Here is a 21,814-nt window from a genome sequence, read left to right on the forward strand (position 1 = left end):
TAAGGGCACACCAACACTCCCCTAACCTTGGGACTGGAACCGTGTGTACCAGTGCAACAAGCTTTATACCAAATCAACCGTTATCTCCATCATCTTCATTTCCATCAACCGTCACAAGACATGTTTTAATATTTCTACACATTTCACTCATGGCCACAGGTCTGCACATGAAAGGTTCTGCTCAAAGCAAACACGTTATTTTGAGTTTTTCTTTACAAGTACAGACAAGGTATTGTAGGAAGTCTGAAGACATTAGTTCCTAAAAAAATACCAGCTTCAAACCATCCCTATCAATTCATCCAAGATTTTAAAAGAGATCTAAAAGGGGGTTTAGGAAGGTGTGATGACATCCATATGCTTGTCTGCAAAGATGCTGGGGAAACATTATACGAGACGTACACACTATCTTGAATTCGCTCAATTTCATGGTTGGCAACACATTAGATAGCGTCGCACTTTACTTTAAGTAGCATAAAATCCATTGGAATTCAATGTTTCAACAAGGTCTTTTGAACCAAACTCATGGTACATTTGTAAAGCCAATCCTAAATGAAAAGGAGTAAAACAAAAACGATTGCCTCAACAATTGCTTAGCATTTCCACAATTTCTCTGGTGCCATTTCCTGAGAATAGTCTTGGCTGTATTCATTTTCATTGAGTAACCATAGAATGAATTGCAATAAATACGAAGGCATTGGCTGAATTAAGAAGAAAGAGACAATTCATCCGAAGTTGGATAGTCTTCTTTAGAGTTTCGATGTCTTTTCTAAGTAAACTTGCAGCGGAATAAAATAACTGTCCGTTAGTTGTGTCTATAACAGTTGACATTGAGATTTTGAGGTCAGTTTTCAATTGACTAGAAGCTTATATGGCATCTTAAATAGTTATTTTGCTACTAAATAGTATGTTATATTTGCCTTGAACTTGTTGAAGTTGTTTGACAACTGAATTTCTATAGAAATAAATTAGTTTAGACTGCATTTTACATGTAGAATATTTTAAATTAGAATCAGCCGGAAGAAATGATCTATATTTATCGAGTAACGGTGTCATGAGGAATGGCCATTAAATCGTTGTCAATAGCCAAAATAAAATTACTAAAAGCAGTATTGTGTTTTGAGATATCTGCTTCCACGGGAAACTATTTCAACTTTAACTTTATCTGACACGGATAAAACATTTTTAATACGCTCATCTGATTCAAACTTGAGTATTTTTTTATCTTTCTGAAATGTTTTGTTGCAACAAAATATACAAGAGCTCCAGTTTAACGGCTGCATTCTAGAACGTGTACAAATAACCAAAACTGAGGGACAACAGTCAGATAATTGTATGTCGTCATTAAATCTTAGACTAGAAGCTTCCTCGCTCTAAAAGGGGGAACAAATATGTTTACTTGTGTAAGTTTTGTAGCATGAACGATGATAAACTGCCTGCACGGAGTTCTTCAAATTAACAGCTATTGCATGAAACAGCTTGATGTTCACCTCATCCAATCTTTTTGCAATGCAGATACAAAAATCGACTTCCCTAAACTGGTAAATTGACTCAAAATTTCAATCGAGTTTTTTTTTTGCATATTATGCACTGCATAAAATGTAACGACTTGTGTCTTTTCTTTGAACTTAATGGAGCAAGTTGCAAAGGACTTGACATATCACGGAATATTTACTGAAACTATCCGTCAATTATTTTGATTTTACAATAAGACTTTTCTGACAAAGTATATTTGATGTTTTATAACGAAAAAACATAGAATATAAACATATACAAACAAAGTATGTGGCATATATCAGTGCACTTTAATTGAAAATATGTTTATATAATAGCGAAAAAGGTAGTAATTTCATATATCATTTGAGTGCAAATTATTGACTAATACACAAAATGTGACGGAAGGCAAGTGATTGAGTTCCGTGTTGAAATTGAAGATATTTACTTCCTTCTTTTTCCATTGATTTCTTAAGGTTTTTTTCATATTTTGGTTCCGAAATTTTTATCACTAATTAGTTTTATTAAATATTACATGCTTAAAATATTATGGGATAATTCTTATCACTACTATGAAGAGGAAACTAAAGTTTGAGTCTGAATTTGCAATTAAAATTACCTCAATTTTAAATAGTCTAAACTTCGCAAATTTTATAGATTAGAAGAAAATAAAATACTGAATGGAATATTTTGACATATAAAAATAGCTTCAGGACAATTGTAATAAGTTTATTGAAAATCAGCATATAATATAACGCTATAGCATCAACAACATATATAATATAGTAAGCGACATAATATATAATGAAAACAGAAAGCAAAATAATAACAAAAACATATTGAACAAATAGTACCATAATATATAATCTAGTTTATCAGTTGTGACCGTAGTTTCCAGTTTTCATTTAAAAAACAACAAAGTTTTAATACTAAAGTTCTTGAACATGTTTGAATAAGTGATAAACATTTTGACATATTAGGCCAAGAACAATAATATTTAGACAAAAATCTTAAACGCAGATGTCTATAGGCTGGAAAAATCATTACAAAATGATATTCATTTTCAATAGCTTTCATATTGCAACATTGACATAGTCTTTCATTACGAGGCACATTATTATATCTACCAGTTTCAATGTTAACATTGACATCAAGAAGTAAATATTTTTCCAAACAAAAGTCAATTTTGAACATTTTCAAAATATCTAATTTTTCACAATCCAACATACTACAACGCCAGCTTTGTATAAACTGATCATAGAGGCGTAGTTTCAAAACATCATATGAAAAAAATACATTTTCTTGGTTATTCCATAAAAAATTATAACCAAGATCATTTAACAAGGTACGAACATTTGACGCCCAGTTGTTTTACCATTCTCAGCATCATTAACTAACATTTTATATACATCAAATACAATAGGAGGTTTCTTGGTAACAATTTTCAACCAATATTTAAGTATTCTTTGTTTTCTAATAATATGCATTGGCAAATGTCCAAGTTCACCGATAACAGCACATATAGGTGAATTTTTACCAACTTTAAGTACAAATCTACAAAATTTATTATGAACCTGTTCAATGTCATTGGCATGATGAAACCCCCATATCTCAGAACCATAGCATAGGATAGATCCAACAAGACTATCGAACATTTCACATTTCTGTTGAGTTGATGTGTACAACATCTTAAATAAATTAAAGAGTGACGCAAGACCTTTATTAGCTTGCTGGGATAATCTCTTTTGTGTTTGCTGAAATTTTCCGTTATAGTGAAATAAGTTCCCTAGGTAAACAAAAGAGTTCATAACTTTGAGCTCGTGCTTAACATAATACCAACTGTGATTGACTTGTTGCCATCCATTACGGAATACAATTATTTCAGTTTTATCTTTGTTCACTTCAATGTTCCATTTTGAACAATATTTTAGAAGTTTATCAAGAAGTAGCTGCAGTGCCTCTGGTGTTTTACCGAATAAAACTGTATCGTCAGCAAAAAGTAGCAGATGAATCAAAATACCATTCACACTAACAAAGTCGTCGTTGTTATTTGTTTCAAGCTCCCCAGCAATGTCATTAATGAAAAATATAAAAATTAGAGGTGATAAAGGCTCACCTTGTTTTACGCCAAAAATATTTTCAAACACTTCCGAAAATTCTCCATCAGTTTTCACATGGAGGCGCACAGTTGCATATATCGACTTTATCATAGTATTTGTTTTGCTACTTATTCCAGAGTTATAAAGCTATACCATAATATTCGTCTGTCTACATTGTCAAACGCTTTACAGAAATCAACAAATAAAATTGAGAATGGAAATGGGGAATGTGTCAAAGAGACAAAAACCCGACCAAATAAAAAACAACAGCAGAGGGTCACCAACAGGTCTTCAATGTAGCGAGAAATTCCCGCACCTGGAGGCGTCCTTCAGCTGGCCCCTAAACAAATATATACTAGTCCAGTGATAATGAACGCCATACTAATTTCCAAATTGTACACAAGAAACTAAAATTAAAATAATACAAGACTAACAAAGGCCAGAGGCTCCTGACTTGGGACAGGCGCAAAAATGCGGCGGGGTTAAACATGTTTGTGAGATCTCAACCCTCCCCCTATACCTCTAACCAATGTAGAAAAGTAAACGCATAACAATACGCACATTAAAATTCAGTTCAAGAGAAGTCCGAGTCTGATGTCAGAAGATGTAACCAAAGAAAATAAACAAAATGACAATAATACATAAATAACAACAGACTACTAGCAGTTAACTGACATGCCAGCTCCAGACTTCAATTAAACTGACTGAAAGATTATGATTTCATCATATGAACATCAGGCACAATCCTTCCCGTTAGGGGTTTCGTATCATACCATCATAACATATATGAGAAGAACATAACCCGTGTCATGCCAACAACTGTTTTTAGAATAAATGTGTTTAGTTCCGATGCAAAGACCTTATCAGTGACTCAATATTAACGCCAAAATATGCAATCTTTAATGACTTGACAACAGTATCGTAATTATATCCCTTCTTAATAAGTCTATTCAAAGGTTTTGTAAGTTTCTGAGGTGAATACTGACACATTTATGCTTTATAAAGAATATTTCCATAAAAAATTGGATGTGAAATACCTGAACGTATTAGAAGTCTGCATGTAGAGCTATATTTACGAATGATGTCTTTATACCGATGATAAAATTTAGTAAATGTTTTGACTAGTTTGTGATATCGAAAACCCTGGTGTAATAATTTTTCAGTAATACATAAATTTCTCTCGTTAAAATCTAAAACATTGTTACATACACGAGCGAATCGTACAAGTTGAGATATATAAACACCGTAAGATGGTGACAAGGGAACGTCACCATCTAAAAACGGATAATTAACGATAGGAAATGAAAAATCATCCCTTTTATCATAAATTTTAGTATTCAGCTTTCCATTAGTGATATAAATCTCAAGATCGAGAAAAGGGCAGTGGTCATTGTTAGTATTAGCTTTATTTAAAGTAAGTTCAACAGGATAAATTTCATTAATATACATACTGAAGTCGTCATTATTGAGAGCCAAAATATCATCCAAATATCTAAAAGTATTATTAAATTTGTTTATCAGATGTTGTTTCGATGGGTCTTTGTACAGAATAGTTTTTCTTTATTGTGTAAAGTATGAGAAATAATACCATGAAACACGAAAATTGCATTAATTGTTGATTTATTCGGTCGGAATCCAAATTGGTTTGCTAATAGCTTTTCGTTCTCTTCAGCCCATGTTATAAGACGTTTGTTCAAAATATAAGTAAAAAGTTTTGAAAATATACTGACAAGTATGATTGGTCTATAATTATTTGGGTTTGACAGGTCCCCTTTTTACGGCACAGAAATAACAATTCCATCACTCTAATTTTCAGGGTAATAACCAGTGTCGAACAGAAAGTTAAGGGCATACGATACAGTATTGAACCTGTATTTACAAGTTGATGAAAATTTGCATATAGGCTATTTTTTACCTCATTAAATCAAATATGTAATAAAAAATATACCTACATGTGCTACTTTTTGAGTAAAATGAGTTCGAAATTTTGTATATTTGCTAAAAATTCAGATTTGTGTCCGTATTTTCTTTTTCGAAAGAAAGACATAACTTTTTTGTTTTAAAAGATAAACACAAAATGGTTTTTGTTAAATAATCGTTAATTTCTGTATTTTATAAGTATCATTAAAAATTATGCAATTTTTATACCGAAATAACTCTATATTTATCAAATGTTCATGAATAGAGGAAAAAACGTCATTTTTTTATGCATGTTTCTCAAAATAAAAAAAATTGCGTTATTTACAGTTTTATAAAATTTTGGTCAAATAATCTCCTTGCAAAATGAAACAAATTGCTGTTTTAAAAAATAGGGGTCCATGCACTCGTTTTCAAATTAAATCAGTTTGAATGATAAAAATCAGTCGAAAAATGCATCTTTTCCCGATATGTCAGAGTTTGACGTCGCGAAAATAACATTTTACGTTAGCAACGTCATTACATTCCCTGTAACTGTATCGTATGCCCTTAAAAAGCGTCAGTAAAATAGGCACAAAAAGTTCGGAATCGGACATGAACATTTCTCCTATGATTTTATCGAATCCTGGACTTTTACCCATTCGAAGGTTTTTTTAAGTGCGTCTTTAATTTCGAAAACGGCTTTAAAGTGCTTGTACATACTGTCCGCATCAACTTTACACGATGATTTAGTTTTTTGTCTAATTTTTGACCAAAATGCTTTTGGTTCCGTTTTTGCCAGTTTGCACAATTCAATACCTTTCGATTTTTTATATTGAAATTTTGCAGAACGTTTAGTCTTGTTATATTTTGTTCGTGCCTGTATATATAATTGGTTGTTTGCTTCACTTCCATTACGTAAAAAAGTATTACGAACTGAATTAAACTGAGCTTTCTCAAATTTACATCTCTGGTTAAACCACTCATTATGTTTTACTGTCTGATTAAATTCCTTTTCATGGGTCAATCTTGAACTACCGAAAACCTCAAACGCACAATTATAAATAATATCCGTTAATGACTTTACCGCCGAGTTTGCAGCACCAACTTGTTGTAGATTTTCAACAATCTCCGTCATAACGTTCTTGTGCAAGTTCAACTTAGTTTTATATTCTTCCACTTTATCTTTTTTCCATTTTATAAAGCTGGATACTTTTGGCAAATTTTCTTCTGTAACAGTTTTGATACCAACTTCAAACACAAGGGGTGAGTGGTCTGAAAATTCATTAATATTAAGAATGCCAAAGTTTGAAATTTTATCATAATCATTTGGTGAAGCTAACATATAGTCAATTAAACTGCGACCATTAGGTGAACGAAAAGTAAATTTTCCATCTCGATCATTTCCAAGTCTTCCATTGCAAATTGTTAGGCCGGTGCTATAGCACACTTGTACAAGCAATTTGCCAAATCGGTTAGCAATAGTATCCAACGAACAACGAGTAGGGAAATTGGGAACATCATCATGCCACATAACATCAAGGTACCTATCTAGATTATCAGAAGGTAAAATATCATTAATTAAACCAGTGCGACTATTAAAATCGCCGCATACAAACACACTACCTTTACAATTAAAAAAGTCACAATCATTTATTGAATAAAATGACGATCTTTCATGTGGAATATAAACAAAACATATAAACATGTCATCTTGCATATGAAAACAATCTTTTTTTTAGTTTCACTAAAACAATACCATTTGTTAATATTTTTTCTACAATGATACCGTTATAAATAGATGGTTTACAGTAAACAGAAATACCACCTTCCCTTCTAACTCCAATATTCGTTTTTCTAGAAAAGCTTGTTAAAATTTCGGAATTTGAGATATCAAGCCTTTCGCTATCACTCAACCAAGTTTCACATAAAAAAATTAAATCATATTCATTGATCATATTTAGGAAGTCGTTATCATCAAAACATGAATATAAACCACGAACGTTCCAACTGAGACATCTAATGTTATTAAATTGCCCTCTAGTGTGCTGCTATTTTTTGTATTCTTTGCCACCAACATGTATCTTGTCTCTCACAAAATAAGCTTTATGACCTTCATCGCGCAGTTTTTTAAGTTCGGGTAGTAGAGTTTTTCTTCGTTTTTGTATTTCACTTGGCAATTGTTCTGAAATTCCAAAATTGGTGTCTTTTAGGTTTTTACCATTTTCTCACTTCCTCACGCTGTTTCAAACTACCAAATTTGACCAGAATTGGACGGATTCTCTCACCTTTGTTACCCATTCTATTGGTTTTCAGTCTCTGGATGGATTCGCGCATATTTGGCATTTTTAAGTTTTTTTCACAGAATATCAAGGATTCTTCTAGACAATCTTCATCATCTTTTTCAGGAATGTTATAAAAAACTAAGTTCTCAATATTTGATTTTATTTGTGTATCTAAGAGATCTTCTCTCATTTTTTCATTTAAGTTTTTCATTTTTTCAAATGATTGTTCAATTTCTTTTTTCTGTGCTGACATTTGTTTTTCAACGCTCGAGACATCTGAATGTTGGGTATTTATAGTTTTTTCTATGTTGATGACACTTGATTTTAGTTCGTTACATTTGGTTTTCTGGTCTTCATATTGGTCACATATTATGTTGAGATTTCAACAGCTGCAAGTCTTTCACTAAGTGATTTTGTTTCTTGCTCTACTTGTATAACTTTCATATTCATTGAGATCACCAATATACCGATTTGATCAAGTTTATCTAACCTTGTTTCGATATGACGCATATTTGTGAATAATTCATCAACCCACACTGGTCTCTGTGACATCATGGAAGGAGAAGAATTTGGCGGAGGATGCACCATATTTGGAGTAGAACAAAAGGGGGTTGAACCATTTGTTGATGTGGTGTTTGTTGAAACGGCTGAAACGATTGCATTTGTTGTGCATATGGTAATGATTGGTTCACAATTGATAAATAACTGGAGTCTGGATTGTATTGCAATATATTTTGATGCGATAGACCACTTGCACTTGTATTTGAATTGTTTACATTTGTCATTGTTTTAGGTGCACTCGACTCGTTCAGTACAAGACCGATAGTTTCTTTATTTATGATTTTAGACTTCTTTTGTTGTTTTTTTGACGGCTTTTTAAGTTCAGTTTCACTAGACACATTTCCGTTACTTGCATTTGCTTTCCTTTTACTGCTCTTGCTATTCATAGTGTTACATATTAATGTTTTTTCATCACAACAAACTCTTTACAACTTATCGGCTTGCCGCTTACATCCTCTGAGAAAGAATGTAAGCATACAGCAGAAGCAACATCTATTTTTTTTTATAAAACCACTGGTTTTTATACGTATAGTTTATATAGTTTTACTTTGTTGCGACATATGCAAGTTCAGTATGCACATGATGAATGGGGTTGTATTTATCGTTTATGAAACTTAAAGTTTCTATAGTATCTGTTTTTATTATCTCTCCATTGTCCCGTGCATATGTACTTTATCTTTTATTAAAATTAAATAAAGAAGTGGTGATATGTAATTTCACATTTCTCTACAGTTAGAAGTCGTAACACGCTTACAAAAATTATATCAGTAGTTATGATCATGCACCGATAAATAAAAAGTTGTCGGACATGGATAAAGTAATTGACGTTTTGAATCCCAAACTATCTATTATTTTGTTTAATTCTAACTTAGAACTTTTCTAAAATAAAGTTAATTCGTGATATTTTATCCCATATTAATTCAAAGAGTAAAATTAGGGAATATAAAAAGAAAAACACCAGTGCCAAACGTAATGCAATTACTTAGGTCCCTTTGGCTCAATTTATGCCAATAGTTTGACTTTACGTACGATGTTTTTACTTGCGCACGTAATACGATGTTCCCTATGATAGAAGGATATTGACGGTGTTCCTAAGAAATTTTCGAGCATTCAAGCTTATATTAAATGAGAGATTTTGTTTATTTGATTTCGGTTTTCTAGAGAGAAAAATTGTATAGGTTGTATTAATAAGATTTCAAGTAGTTATTGTTTATATACAAAATACTCCTTATTTTGAAATGTTTTAGGTTTTTTTTTAATGTTTCGCAATGATGCCTTCTTTGTCGCAAATTATCTAGGATAGTGAACTATTCGATTGAGTATTAGTTTTTATATTTACATATTTGTGGCATAATGAATGTCTTTTGTTTGTATAATTTAGCAATGAGTTTTATCTATTTTTTATTTTTATTTTGTAATAACGAATAAATCATTTTTCTTTTTTACTTTTGTCTTTTGAAACATGCAGCTAAACAACGATCCTTATTAATGACAAACAAAATATACTCTAAAACAATGATCCCGATATTTTGTTTTTAATCTCATCTGGTCAATATTTGCTCTTCAGCGAAAAACAAAAACTATTTTTGTACGTGGGCTACATATAAAAAAGAAGTTGTGGTAGATTGAAAATAAGACAACTGTTTGCAAGAGACGAAAATGACACAGAAATTAACAACTATAGAACACCTTACGGCCTTCAACAATGAGCAAAGCTCAAAAGGTCCCGAAATGACAATGTAAAACAATGCAAACGAGAAAACTAACAGCCTTATTTATATAAAAAAAAATGAACGAAAAACAAATATGTAACACATAAACAAACGACAACCACTGCATTACAGGCTCCTGACTTGGGACATGAAATAAAAAAAACCTTTACATGTGCGTTCCTTCAGGTCTGTCAAGTTACTTGAGAGTAATTGTGTCAAAAGGGTTATTCAAACATATATATTTAAGGAATGACTGTAATATTTTTTCTGTCTATGAAGAAATAACATAAAAAATTTAGTGCACACTGAATAACGCGCGTAGCGGGTTATTTAACAGTGTGCACCACATTTTTTATGTTATTTCGAATAGACAGAAAAAATATTACAGTCATTTCTTATAATTTAATTCTAAATTCCATTTTAAACCGTAGAAAACCATAAAAAACGTTGATGACGTCACGGTCACATGACTAAATTATGTCTATGGGCCCATAACAAAATAACGTCAGCCAATCAGAAGACGCGTTACATCCAAAATTAAATTATTCTTTTATATAACTAATCTAAAGATCAACTGACTTTTATATATATCATATAAAAATAAAATGTGTTATAATAACCAATGGGACAACTCTCTATAAGAAACAAAAAGACGTTAAAATAAACAATTATATAGACCACCATACGTAAATCTAGTACCGCAAAGTAAATTGTTAAAAGCACAGAAAAAACAAATGTAAAGCAATTCAAACGAGGAAAGTGACGGCTTGATTTATATACAGCAACATATAACAACAATTGATTAGAGGCTTCTGTCTTTGGGAGAGGCACATACAGAATATGTCGGTTTTAAACATATCTTATTGTGCCAAACCCTTCATCTGCCCTAAACTAGGAAAGTTGTGTAACTGTAACAGTTCGTAAGTTCATTAAAGAAATTGACAAAAATATGAAAAGAAAAGATAAATGAAAAATCGAAAAAAAATATATATATCAATAGATAGAACACATAGAAATGGGCAACACCGACACAGCAACAAAACGGGATGACCTAAGGTGGTCCGGAAAGGTAAGCACAACCTTAAGAATTAGTGGTATCCTGTCTTGTTATTCACGATAAGAACATTTCGGTAATGAGACTCATTCTGTCATTCCGATATATTACATCAAGGAATAGAGAAGGGGATTGTAGTTACTACAATTGAAACATATCCTTGATCCATAGTGACACAGATATATCATAATTGTTAACAATTCGTCCGTATACCTTTCGATTCTTCCACTTGGAACATTTGGTTCGGTAGCTTACTGCTGAGCAGCAATCCTCTATTAATGAAATCATCTTGCTCTTGAATGTTGTGAGAATTGACTCACGTTTTTTTGATACATTTCTATCCTCGTATATATCAGTACTGTTCGGCAAGACAAAAAACTGGCAATGTTATACTTTCTGTTTATTCAGTACTGTTTATTATTATACAAAAACGGTACATTTACTAATTCTATAAATTCAGTACTGATTTTGACAGTACTGTTTTAGTACTGATTTTGACATATATTTTGGGAGATATATTCTCCATATGAAGATGGTGCTGCAAAGCTGCTGCATAGAAATGGAAATTTTCACAACCAAATAAAGTACAAAGTTGAAGAGCATTGAGATCCAAAATTCCTAAAAGTGTTGCCAAATACAGCTAAGGTAATCTATGCCTGAGGTAGAAAAGCCTTAGTATTTCAAAAAATTCAAAATTTTGTAAACAGTTAATTTATAAATATAACAATATCAATGATAATTCATGTCAGCACAAAAAGTGCTGACTACTGGGCTTGTGATACCCTTGGGGAAATAAATCTCCACCAGCAGTGGCATCGACCCAGTGGTTGTAAGTAAACTCATCATAGATACCAGGACTAAATTTTATATATAGGCCATACGCTCATGTGTGAAGTATTCTTTGTATAAATAATGTCGACTAGAATTGGAACACAGTTGGTATCCATAGTATAAAATGCCGATTCTTTATTATATGCACGTTCTCAACCGTTACAAAGAAATTGTCAATAAGGCAAATACTTCAGAGAATATTTTGGACACATATTGGTGTTTTTTTTTAACAAAGTATGCTTTATCCCTCCATAAAAGAAAATATGTGGATCTATGTTGAACGTGATTTTTTTTAAAAATGAAACGAAATATGACTACTAATTATATTAATAAATCATTCTTTCTATCTGACTTTTTTATAAAGTTAAATAAACCTCGAACGATTACACTAAGTGGGGTTTCTGCTAATGGTACCTTTTCACCTGTTTTTATCTCAAGCAGCTGTTTGTCATCCGGATGTGCATATTTTTAGTAAAAATAATATTTACATTTGCATTTTTTCTACAGAAAATTCTAATATGACGTACTTCTTTCGCTAAACCCATGCTCTAAATCCAATAAAATGTGTTTGCACATGCGTATATTGACTACTGCAGAATAATGAGTTTTATCAAATTGTCATGCATTTTATATATCATTAATTTAAAACTCTTAAATGATGCACATGTTGTTACTTATTCATTTATTATGACTGTAATGTGTTGCATTTGGAAATTGACATATTTGACCGAGATACGACAACCTTTCATGTTGGCTGTTCAAACTCCTCCCTCTGAAAAATCACATTGCCAGTCGTTTGCTTGTTTATCAACGAAAAAGGGAGGTTCATGGAAGAGCCTTTACAAACGGGCTACACCTATACACATCAGATATAGAAATAACCTTAATAGCCCTAATCAGAATCGAAATAATTGATGCAAGCTACTACTTTATTGTAGTTTTAACATGAGTAGGCATTATATTCGTGTTATCTTAGACCTCATTATCGCTCGGGCAAAAATAATCACGAATATAATGCCGTCCCATGTTAAAACTACAATAAAGCATGGCTTGCATCAATTATTTCTTAATTAAAACATGCTTGCATGATCAGAGTTGCTAGCAGTTGTACATTTTAACAATCTCATTCCGTATCGTAATTCCATTAACTTCCTCCACAAACAAATATATTTTCTAACAAAGCGATAATTGATTAACTATGCAAAATATGTGATTTCTGAAATACAGGTAAAACCTGGTCTTTACAAAACTTAATAAAAGATTATCAAATAACATCTCTATCTTTATCACGGATACTACTATTTGTTGTAAGTTAAATTTATAATTTTTAATTCTTTTACTATATATTTTATTAACCATTGTGCAATCAGAAGAACACTTTGTTAAATTTGGGTATTTCCTATTTCCTTTATCAGTTGTTTTATTTAAGACATGTTTTTATAGATGCTACTCTTATATAGGTTCTTTGTTTATATTTTTTTTCATATTTGTTGTTTTTCGTGCAATGTACCGTTCTTTGAGTTTAACCAATTGTAACATATTTCCACAATTTATTCTTTTTTTGTGTGCTTTTAATACCATCACGTTCACATCCACAAATAATGTTTAACCCGCCACATTCTTTAAATCCCTATCCCAAAATCCGGAGCCTGTATTTCAGTTTCATATGTTTGTCATTTTTCATGTCGTAATTTTCTCGTTTGAAATATCTAACAATTTGTCATGTCGGAAGGAACTTTGGTGGATAGTAATCTAATTGGCCCTCATACCACATCTCCTGATTTTGTATAAATTGTATAATGTCATATGAATGTTACATGTAAAATGAAATGAAAATATTGTTATTTATCATTTTAAAGTCCCAGTCCCACTAGACCACGATTGCGCCACGCTCACCGCGATCTAAAATAAAACAAAACCTTGAGAGATTTAATATATTTTATGTGAAAATGACATTGAGAATGATGGTCGTAGTATGAACGTTTTCAGGTCGTAAGAAGAGCGTGATGAGGACTACTTGGGCGTGCTAGAATCGTACTATGGTCTTAAACAGCGTGGTGGAAACGTGGTATAGTCGTAATGTAAGCATGTTAGGGTCGCGGTGATAACGTGAAGGTCTTAATAACATCGCTATGAGATCGTATACGTAGCACAGTTTCTCTGAATAGAATCACGCTTTCGCTACGCTCTCGCACCCATGATATAGCAACATTTGCGATCTTACCACGACCTTAGTGTGCTCTCACTACGCTTCTACTACGACCTGATTTCGCCATGACCACATCACGATTGTTTTAAACATGTTCAAAGTTGGCCTCGCTCATCACGATGTTGAAGACCTCAGCACACGACCGTGATACGACCTTACTGCGATCTACATGATCGCACTACGATCGTCAAATTTTACATGTTTTTCACAGATCGTAGTGCGATCGTGGCCAAGTGGGACTGCGGTATATTAACGACTCAAAAACTTTGTGAAACATTACCAAAATAGTTCAGTAGAATGTGGAGAGTCGTAGTGTAGTGTTTAGCGCATCGGATTTCTGACACAAAATTTCCTGATTCGATCACCGTTCCGGGGAGAAAATTTCTAGGACTGAAATTTCGTCTTTCCCTTGACACCATTTGCGAGTATGGTGATTGTCCTTCGGAAGGGGACAATAAATGTTAAGAGAGAGTGGGCAAAATATCATTTAACAATTTCAATAATATTATTATAAAGTGGTATTGTTCACACACACACATGACCCCCTTAAAATTTGGAACAAAATGTGAATTAAAAGGTTATTATTTAAAAGCTTGTAGAGTTGTATTGGAGATATCTTAACGGTATTAAACTGTTTTGTTTATACTCTAATATCATTTAATTATATTTATAGAAAACTTATTAAAGAAAAAGGGAGAAAAAAGAAATGTACTAGTTGTACAAATTGACTAGGAATATTAAATAATGGCATCAACAAGGAGATGTGGTATAATTGTCAATGAGAAAATATCTACTAAAGTTCAATTGAAGTGGATTTCGGCAGCTAAAGGCATCCGTACGGCCTTCAACAACGAGAAACAACCCATACCGTATAGTCGGTTATAATAGGCCATGACATGCAAAATTAGAAACTTGTCTATTGAGAATATTGTATTGTTGATGTTATACACTGGTAATTGTCAAGGTTGCATTGACTGAAATACCTAGCTGCGTGTTTATGAAAAGGTATCTTTAATTTACAAGTTAAAAAGCGCATCATTACTGTTAAATTTTATACCAATATAATTACATTAGATGTATCTTTCATTACTATACGTTATTCTGATTGGCTAACGGCACATCATGTGTTATTCCTTAAGCAGTTGTATCACTCATTAAAACTTCTCATTCATGGTGACACGAAGTCCCACAATAAAGTGCACAGGTAAATGAAATAAAAACTTGACAAAAGGCGTGTTTTCATGATCTTATAGGTAAAAATGTAATTATAAGTATTGAATGCTTTTTTTTGTAACTTTATAGGGTTGTAAAAGCGTTGACCGTGCGCACATTTTAAGTATGAAGCGCTTCCGCGCTTCATACAAAATGTACTTCGGTCAACGCTTTTACACCCCAATAAATTTACAAAAAAGAGCATTCAATTCTTAATTATAATCGGAAGTTAGAGGTGAAATCGTGAATTCATTGCCCTAATCGGCAAAATGATAAAGTGCTTCTACGAGCTAGATTTCCAAATTAAGAGTAAACAGATATCCCGTCCGACATTGTACACTATATCGTGAACAATTCTTTTCAGAAAAAGAGCGTGGTTTCAAATTATGCTTTACATTTTCTGAAAAGGTTAATACAATAATTGGCAGTGTCAAAATAAAAACGGTGTCCGAGGTGTTTAAGTCCCCAACTACTGTATCACTAGCAAATCAACACTGGAGTTGTGTGTTAGAATACTGCACTGGGCAAGTGCACTCTGCACAAACTGTATTGACTAGGATTGCATTTTTTTTATACCAAATATCAGTGGTTCTCTCCGGCCTCTTCGTCTTCCTCTACCAATAAAAACTGTCCGCCACGAAATGGCACAATTGTGTTGAGAGTGACATTTAACATCAATCAATCAATCAATCAATCAAAACAAACACAACGTTATAGGGATGTCTAGTTTTTTTGGGTAAGAAAAGAATTGGGAATTATTCAGCGCCCTAAACAATAAAGGTGTTTTCAATTGAACCTTAAATGTGTTTATTGTTTAGATTTTTATTGATGTTAACTAACATTTCCGTTTCACAGACAAACAGAAAATAATCCATATATTTCGCATGTTTCTCTTTCGTAATATTTTTCCCAAGATATATATTTAGCGAATTTGTTTGGTATATTTCTCATTTTTACAATTATTCTTATCAGGGACTGGGTTATTGACGTGTGTCTTCATTGTTCTCATTGAACAAAACATAGATAATTGTATATCTGTGGGAACAGATATATTACATAAGAAGTATGTGTAATTTTTAGTTTTGTCAATAAGACGAAACTGTTTACTACTTAAAACATCCCTTTAGATTTAAACAATGAACACTTTTAACCAAATACAAATAGCCGTCCTTCAAATAGTTAACGACGTTTTACTTGGATAATGAAAAAAAAAAAAAAAAAACTATTATAAAAAATGAGAACAACACGTTTACTATTTCTTGCTTAATAACTGTTCCAACGACCTCATTTTGAATTTTTTACTTGGATAACACATGATTGTGATACAACCTTAAGGTGCATATGTTAACCGAAACAAACATGGATTGTTTTATTTAATATTACTTGTACAAGGATTATCTTATTTATTTAATATTACAAGGATTATCTGTAATCAAGTTTATTTTTTTTGTCAAGTATGTTAAAGGAATTTATACAGGGTTCACATGTACTTTAAATGCTATTACAAATACAGCACTGTATAAAAAGTTATCAATCAGTTCATTTCTTACTCATATGTATTCAGTAATTGTATAAAATTGAGAAAGGAAATGGGGAATGTGTCAAAGCGACAAAAACCCGACCATAGAACAGACAACAGCCGAAGGTCATTAATGGGTCTTCAATGTATCGAAAAACTCCCGCACCCGTAGGCGTCCTTCAGCTGGCCCCTTAAAAAATATGTATACTAGTACAGTGATAATGGACATCATACTCAACTCCGAATTATACACAAGAAACAAAAATAAAAAATCATACAAGACTAACAAAGGCCAGAGGCTCCTGACTTGGGACAGGCGGTATATGTATGTTTTCAGTAATGGAGAGAAAAAAGTTTTCCGTATTGAAATTTCAGTCGTTTTTCGTTCTGAATATTTGTTTGTTTTGAGATTGTGACACAATGATGACTACTGTACCCATATGTTTGCTATTTTACCTAATATGTATGTTTTGTTCACTCATCGTTGTAAATATAACGGAATTTGACGCGACTGTCATACAAGGTTTAGCGCTATAAAACCAGGTTCAATCCACCATTTTCTACATTTGAAAATGCCTGTTCCAAGTCAAGAGTATGACAAATGTTGTCGATTCGTTTGATGTGTTTTATCATTTGATTTTGCTATTTGATTAGGGACTTTTCGTTTTGAATTTTTCTCGGAGTTCAGTATTTTTGTGATTTTACTTTTCAGTCGTTTTTCAGTACTGACTATTTCTAAATAGCATACGCTACTAATATAAAAAGAAAGATGTAGTATGATTGCCAATAAGACAACTTCCACAATAGACCAAACGACAATGAACTAAACAGCTATAGGCCACCGTACGGCCTTCAACTATGAGCGAAACCCATACCGCATAATTAGCTATAAAAGGTCCCGAAATGATAAATGTTAAACAATTCAAACGAGAAAACTAACAGTCTAATTCGTTTTGGTTATATGCCTTGATATTAGTGTGAGATCCATTACGGTGGTAGCATTCAAGCAAGCTAGAGACCTCAGAGGATTATGTAAAAAAAAAAACCCGGAAAACAAATATGTAACAAATCAACAAACGAAAACCACTGAATTACAGGCTCCTGAATTGCGACAGGCACATACATACAAAATGGGGCGGGGTTATACATGTTAGCGGGATTCCAAAACCGAGTTCTAATAAAGGTTAATTTTGAAAGGATACATGACAACTGAAAAAATCAAACGTAATCAATCAACTGATGGAGGGAAAAACAATTGTTATATTCCTGATAATAGAGACAATATTCAATTCACCAGTAAAAAGTGCTTCTATACTGACATGATTTATAACATGCTTTTTCTTAGATTATTTATTGATACATGTACAAATGTATTTTCTTTTAAATTCTATGTAATTTTGATTTAAATTATTTCTCCATGTAGTGCATTATGGTATGAAAAATTCTTATGTATTTATTTTTTCCGATATATAAGTGTGTGTCTTAATTTTTACTTCGCTGACTACACGTGAACATTTTGGTAAACACGTGTTTTGTTCATTTGAGTTATAAATATAAAATCATCGAAGTTACTACCCTTGAATATGCTCATTCATAAAATTTAGAAATTCTCCAAAAATAAAGCATTTTATATTTAATTAAACAGAAAAATTGAATAGAAGGATCAAATACCAAAATAAAAAAAATAAAAAAATAACAATGCCATCCTTTTTAAAATTTTAAATGCAAGGAATAATTTTTTTAGATACCACATGGTATATTACTTCTTTTGAAATAAAAATGTTTGACTGCAATGAATGATATTTGTGTTGTGCTCAATCCTAATGAAGTATACTGAAGGATTGAGTGCCGCCTTTTCCAGATGTTGGTAGGCGTGGTGTCCTCTTCGTTGGATTGTGATTTACATAGCCCTGACGTTGTAGAAGTCATTGCTGTAGCCATGCACTTAAGAAATGGTGTATTTTCTATGTTGGCTTTACTTTACAGAGCCAACCAGAGAAATATATCTGAAAAGGGACTTTCTCTCTTTCTCTTTCTCTCCTATATTTCGGTCATTACTACTAACATTTTTTTCCTAACCCTCACTCTCTCCAAGTCTCTTTCTTTCACTGTCACCTTTCCTTCCTTTTTTAACTTCTTCCTACTCCTTTCCTTCCCTGTGGTAGCGAGAGAGAGTGTGAGAACGAGAGTGAGAGTGACAGTGAAAGTGTGAGCGAGAAAGAGAGTGACAGTGAAAGTGTGAGCGAGAAAGAGAGTGAGAGCGTGAGTGAGAGTGAAAGTGAGAGTAAGAGTGAGAATGAGAGCGAGAGAGAGTGAGAAAGAGAAGAGCGAGAAAGTGAGAGAATGAGAGTGCGAGCGAAGAAGAGAGTGAGAGTGAGGAAGAGAGAGAGAATGAGAGTGCGAGCGAAGAAGAGAGAGAGAGAGTGAGGAAGAGAGAGAGAGTGAGAGTGATAGCGAGTGAGAGAGATAGTGTGAGATAGATACTGTGTGAGAGCGAGAGAGATAGTGCAGGAGAGGGAGAGCGAGAAAGGGAGTGTATGAGCGAGAGTGAGAAAGATAATAATAATAATAATAATAATAATATCTTTATTTAAAGAGAGTAGCTCATTTGGATTAAACCAATTTTCAATAAGGCTCTCTACATATACAATGTTAACAATATGAATAAAAAAATAAATAATCTACTATTACACACATGTAAACAATAGACGTATATAAAGTAATATAACAACAACAACAAAAACAACTATGGTATACATTGTGGCTTAACTTATAAATTCAACACTTTTAAAAATAAAATGACTTGTAAGAGTTTTTGAATGCAGATATACTTTTTGATTTTTTAATTTCACTGGACAGTGAATTCCACACTTTTGGACCACTAAAAGAAAAACTTGATTTGTATAATTCTGTATTTGATTTAGGGACAATAAAATTGTCCGATGATGAAAGCCGAGTATTGTACGATTGTTTACTGTTTGTGATAGTGTGTGAGAGAGAGACTGTAAGAGTGTAAGACTGTGAGAGTGTGAATGTGAGAGACTGTTTTGAGTAAGTGGGATTTTGAGCGAAAGAGAGGTTGTGTTTGAGCTAGAGCGATGCTGTGAGATTGAGAGGCAGTATGTGAGGGAGTAAGAACGATGTGTGTGAGAGTTGAGAGACTGTGATGAGCTAAAGTTTGAGCTAAATCGAGGATGTCATCGAGTATTTGAGCTAGAGTGAGAGTTGGAATGATGTAATAGAGTGAATGATGAGAAGTGGTATGATTACTTTCGAATTTTAGAAATTTGTTATATAAGACGCGAGCTAATAATATATAAATATAAATACAAAAGAGAACATTATTACTTCAATTCAGAAGACAGAACATCATATAATACATGAATACTGCAACCAACTACAGAACTAACACCTAAAAGTGAAGACACGGGTATCTACTTACGGAGTTCCTAAACTTGTAAAGAAACACAAAAGTATGCTTATGTTAAACTACTTTTTACGAATGATTCTTTATATTTTTATATCAACAGACAAAATAATTGTGCAGAAATAGATAAAATAGAAATCCCTTCTATAAAAACAACTCAACTTTATTATAAACATTAAGGAAACGGCTAATTCTATTACATCGAGACATTGAACACTAAATGAATATATATATAAAAAGTAATCCCTTGAATAAAAATTAGGGAGAATTTTGTGTGATGACAAACTATGCATGTAAAAAAATTGATTTGAAAACAAAGGAAATATTTTAACAAATGCGACGCGTTATAACTTTTAAACAACACATTGCAATACCAAGCGTAAACATGATAAATGAAAAGCGTCAAAATCGCTTATATTTTCCTTGAGAAAAACAAAACTAGACAATTCACACAGAACAATTCTCAATATCTTGTAATGTGTGATGAGTTTTTGCAACATACTATTAAAATGTCCAAAAACTATACGAAAAAAGTGTAAGTAACTGTCTCAAATATATTATTTGTAATGCTCTCTATGATTTTATGAATCAATTTGTATTGGAACAGTCAGACATGATTCCAGGATTTTGATAAAAATGAGAGCCATACTATGATACGTTTGGGATGGGTCAGGTAAATAGACAATGCATTTACCATATATGAAACTCCATAGGGTAGGGGTCTGCGACCTCTGCCCCCTAAATTCGCCTCTGATATGATGAGCGACAAATTTTAAAATCAATTTTCTAACCCTTCCGGAACACATGAGATCATCAACGGTTTTGGGATTGGGTTCTTGTTGGAAAATTTTTTGTTTACGTGCTGAGTTTACATATCTTTTGGTAGTGTTCTTTTTCGCCGAATGCTATATGTTTTGAATGCTTATCACTTTGTTAAGATTTTAGTATGAAAGATAATTGTGTTCCGTCCATAAAACAAGTTTGTTTTTGTAGAATAATTGGTACAAATATTTTACTTGGTAAACCCTTTAATCCATGATAGATAGATAACAAAGAACCTTTTCATCTTCATAATTTGGTTAAAACTGTCTAAATTTCTGGCACATGCATTATTTTGGTAGATGTGTTTTTACATTGTAAATTCATTTTCATACAAAGTACTACCTGATAGTTTGTCGCCATATTTTACTTTTATTTTATAATTATGTGGGCTTTATCTTAATTATTGTGTTGGCTTTACATATGAATTTAATAAAGAATATGTTCACCTTCTGTACGTTGTCTTTTCACATATGGTAGTACACATTCGTAGTCGAATAAGTTTACATAATGTTATTTATATAATATTAACTCATTTTTTTGTTACTCATTCTTGTATTTCTTTATAATTACATTATATGTATGTTTCATTATAATATTTTATTCTGATTGGCTAACTGCACATCACGTGTTATTCCGTAAGCAGTTGCATTGCTCAATACAACTTTTCATTCATGATAACACGTGCTCCAACAATAA

General features: G+C 32.4%; 1 protein-coding gene across 1 annotated transcript; it reads right to left on the reverse strand.

Annotated features, from left to right (window-relative positions):
* Positions 1-2,828: 2,828 nt before the first annotated feature.
* Positions 2,829-3,701, reverse strand: LOC139483026 (uncharacterized). The gene has a single exon (XM_071267082.1). It carries the CDS (start codon positions 3,699-3,701, stop codon positions 2,829-2,831), a length of 873 nt encoding a protein of 290 aa, XP_071123183.1.
* Between the last annotated feature and the right edge of the window lie 18,113 nt (positions 3,702-21,814).

Source organism: Mytilus edulis, chromosome 1 (genome assembly GCF_963676685.1).
Source record: "Mytilus edulis chromosome 1, xbMytEdul2.2, whole genome shotgun sequence".
NCBI lineage: Eukaryota > Metazoa > Mollusca > Bivalvia > Mytilida > Mytilidae > Mytilus > Mytilus edulis.

Bases quoted from the DNA above. Each gene is read 5' to 3' on its own strand.
- LOC139483026 (XM_071267082.1), bottom strand. From the start codon at position 3,701: ATGATAAAGTCGATATATGCAACTGTGCGCCTCCATGTGAAAACTGAT.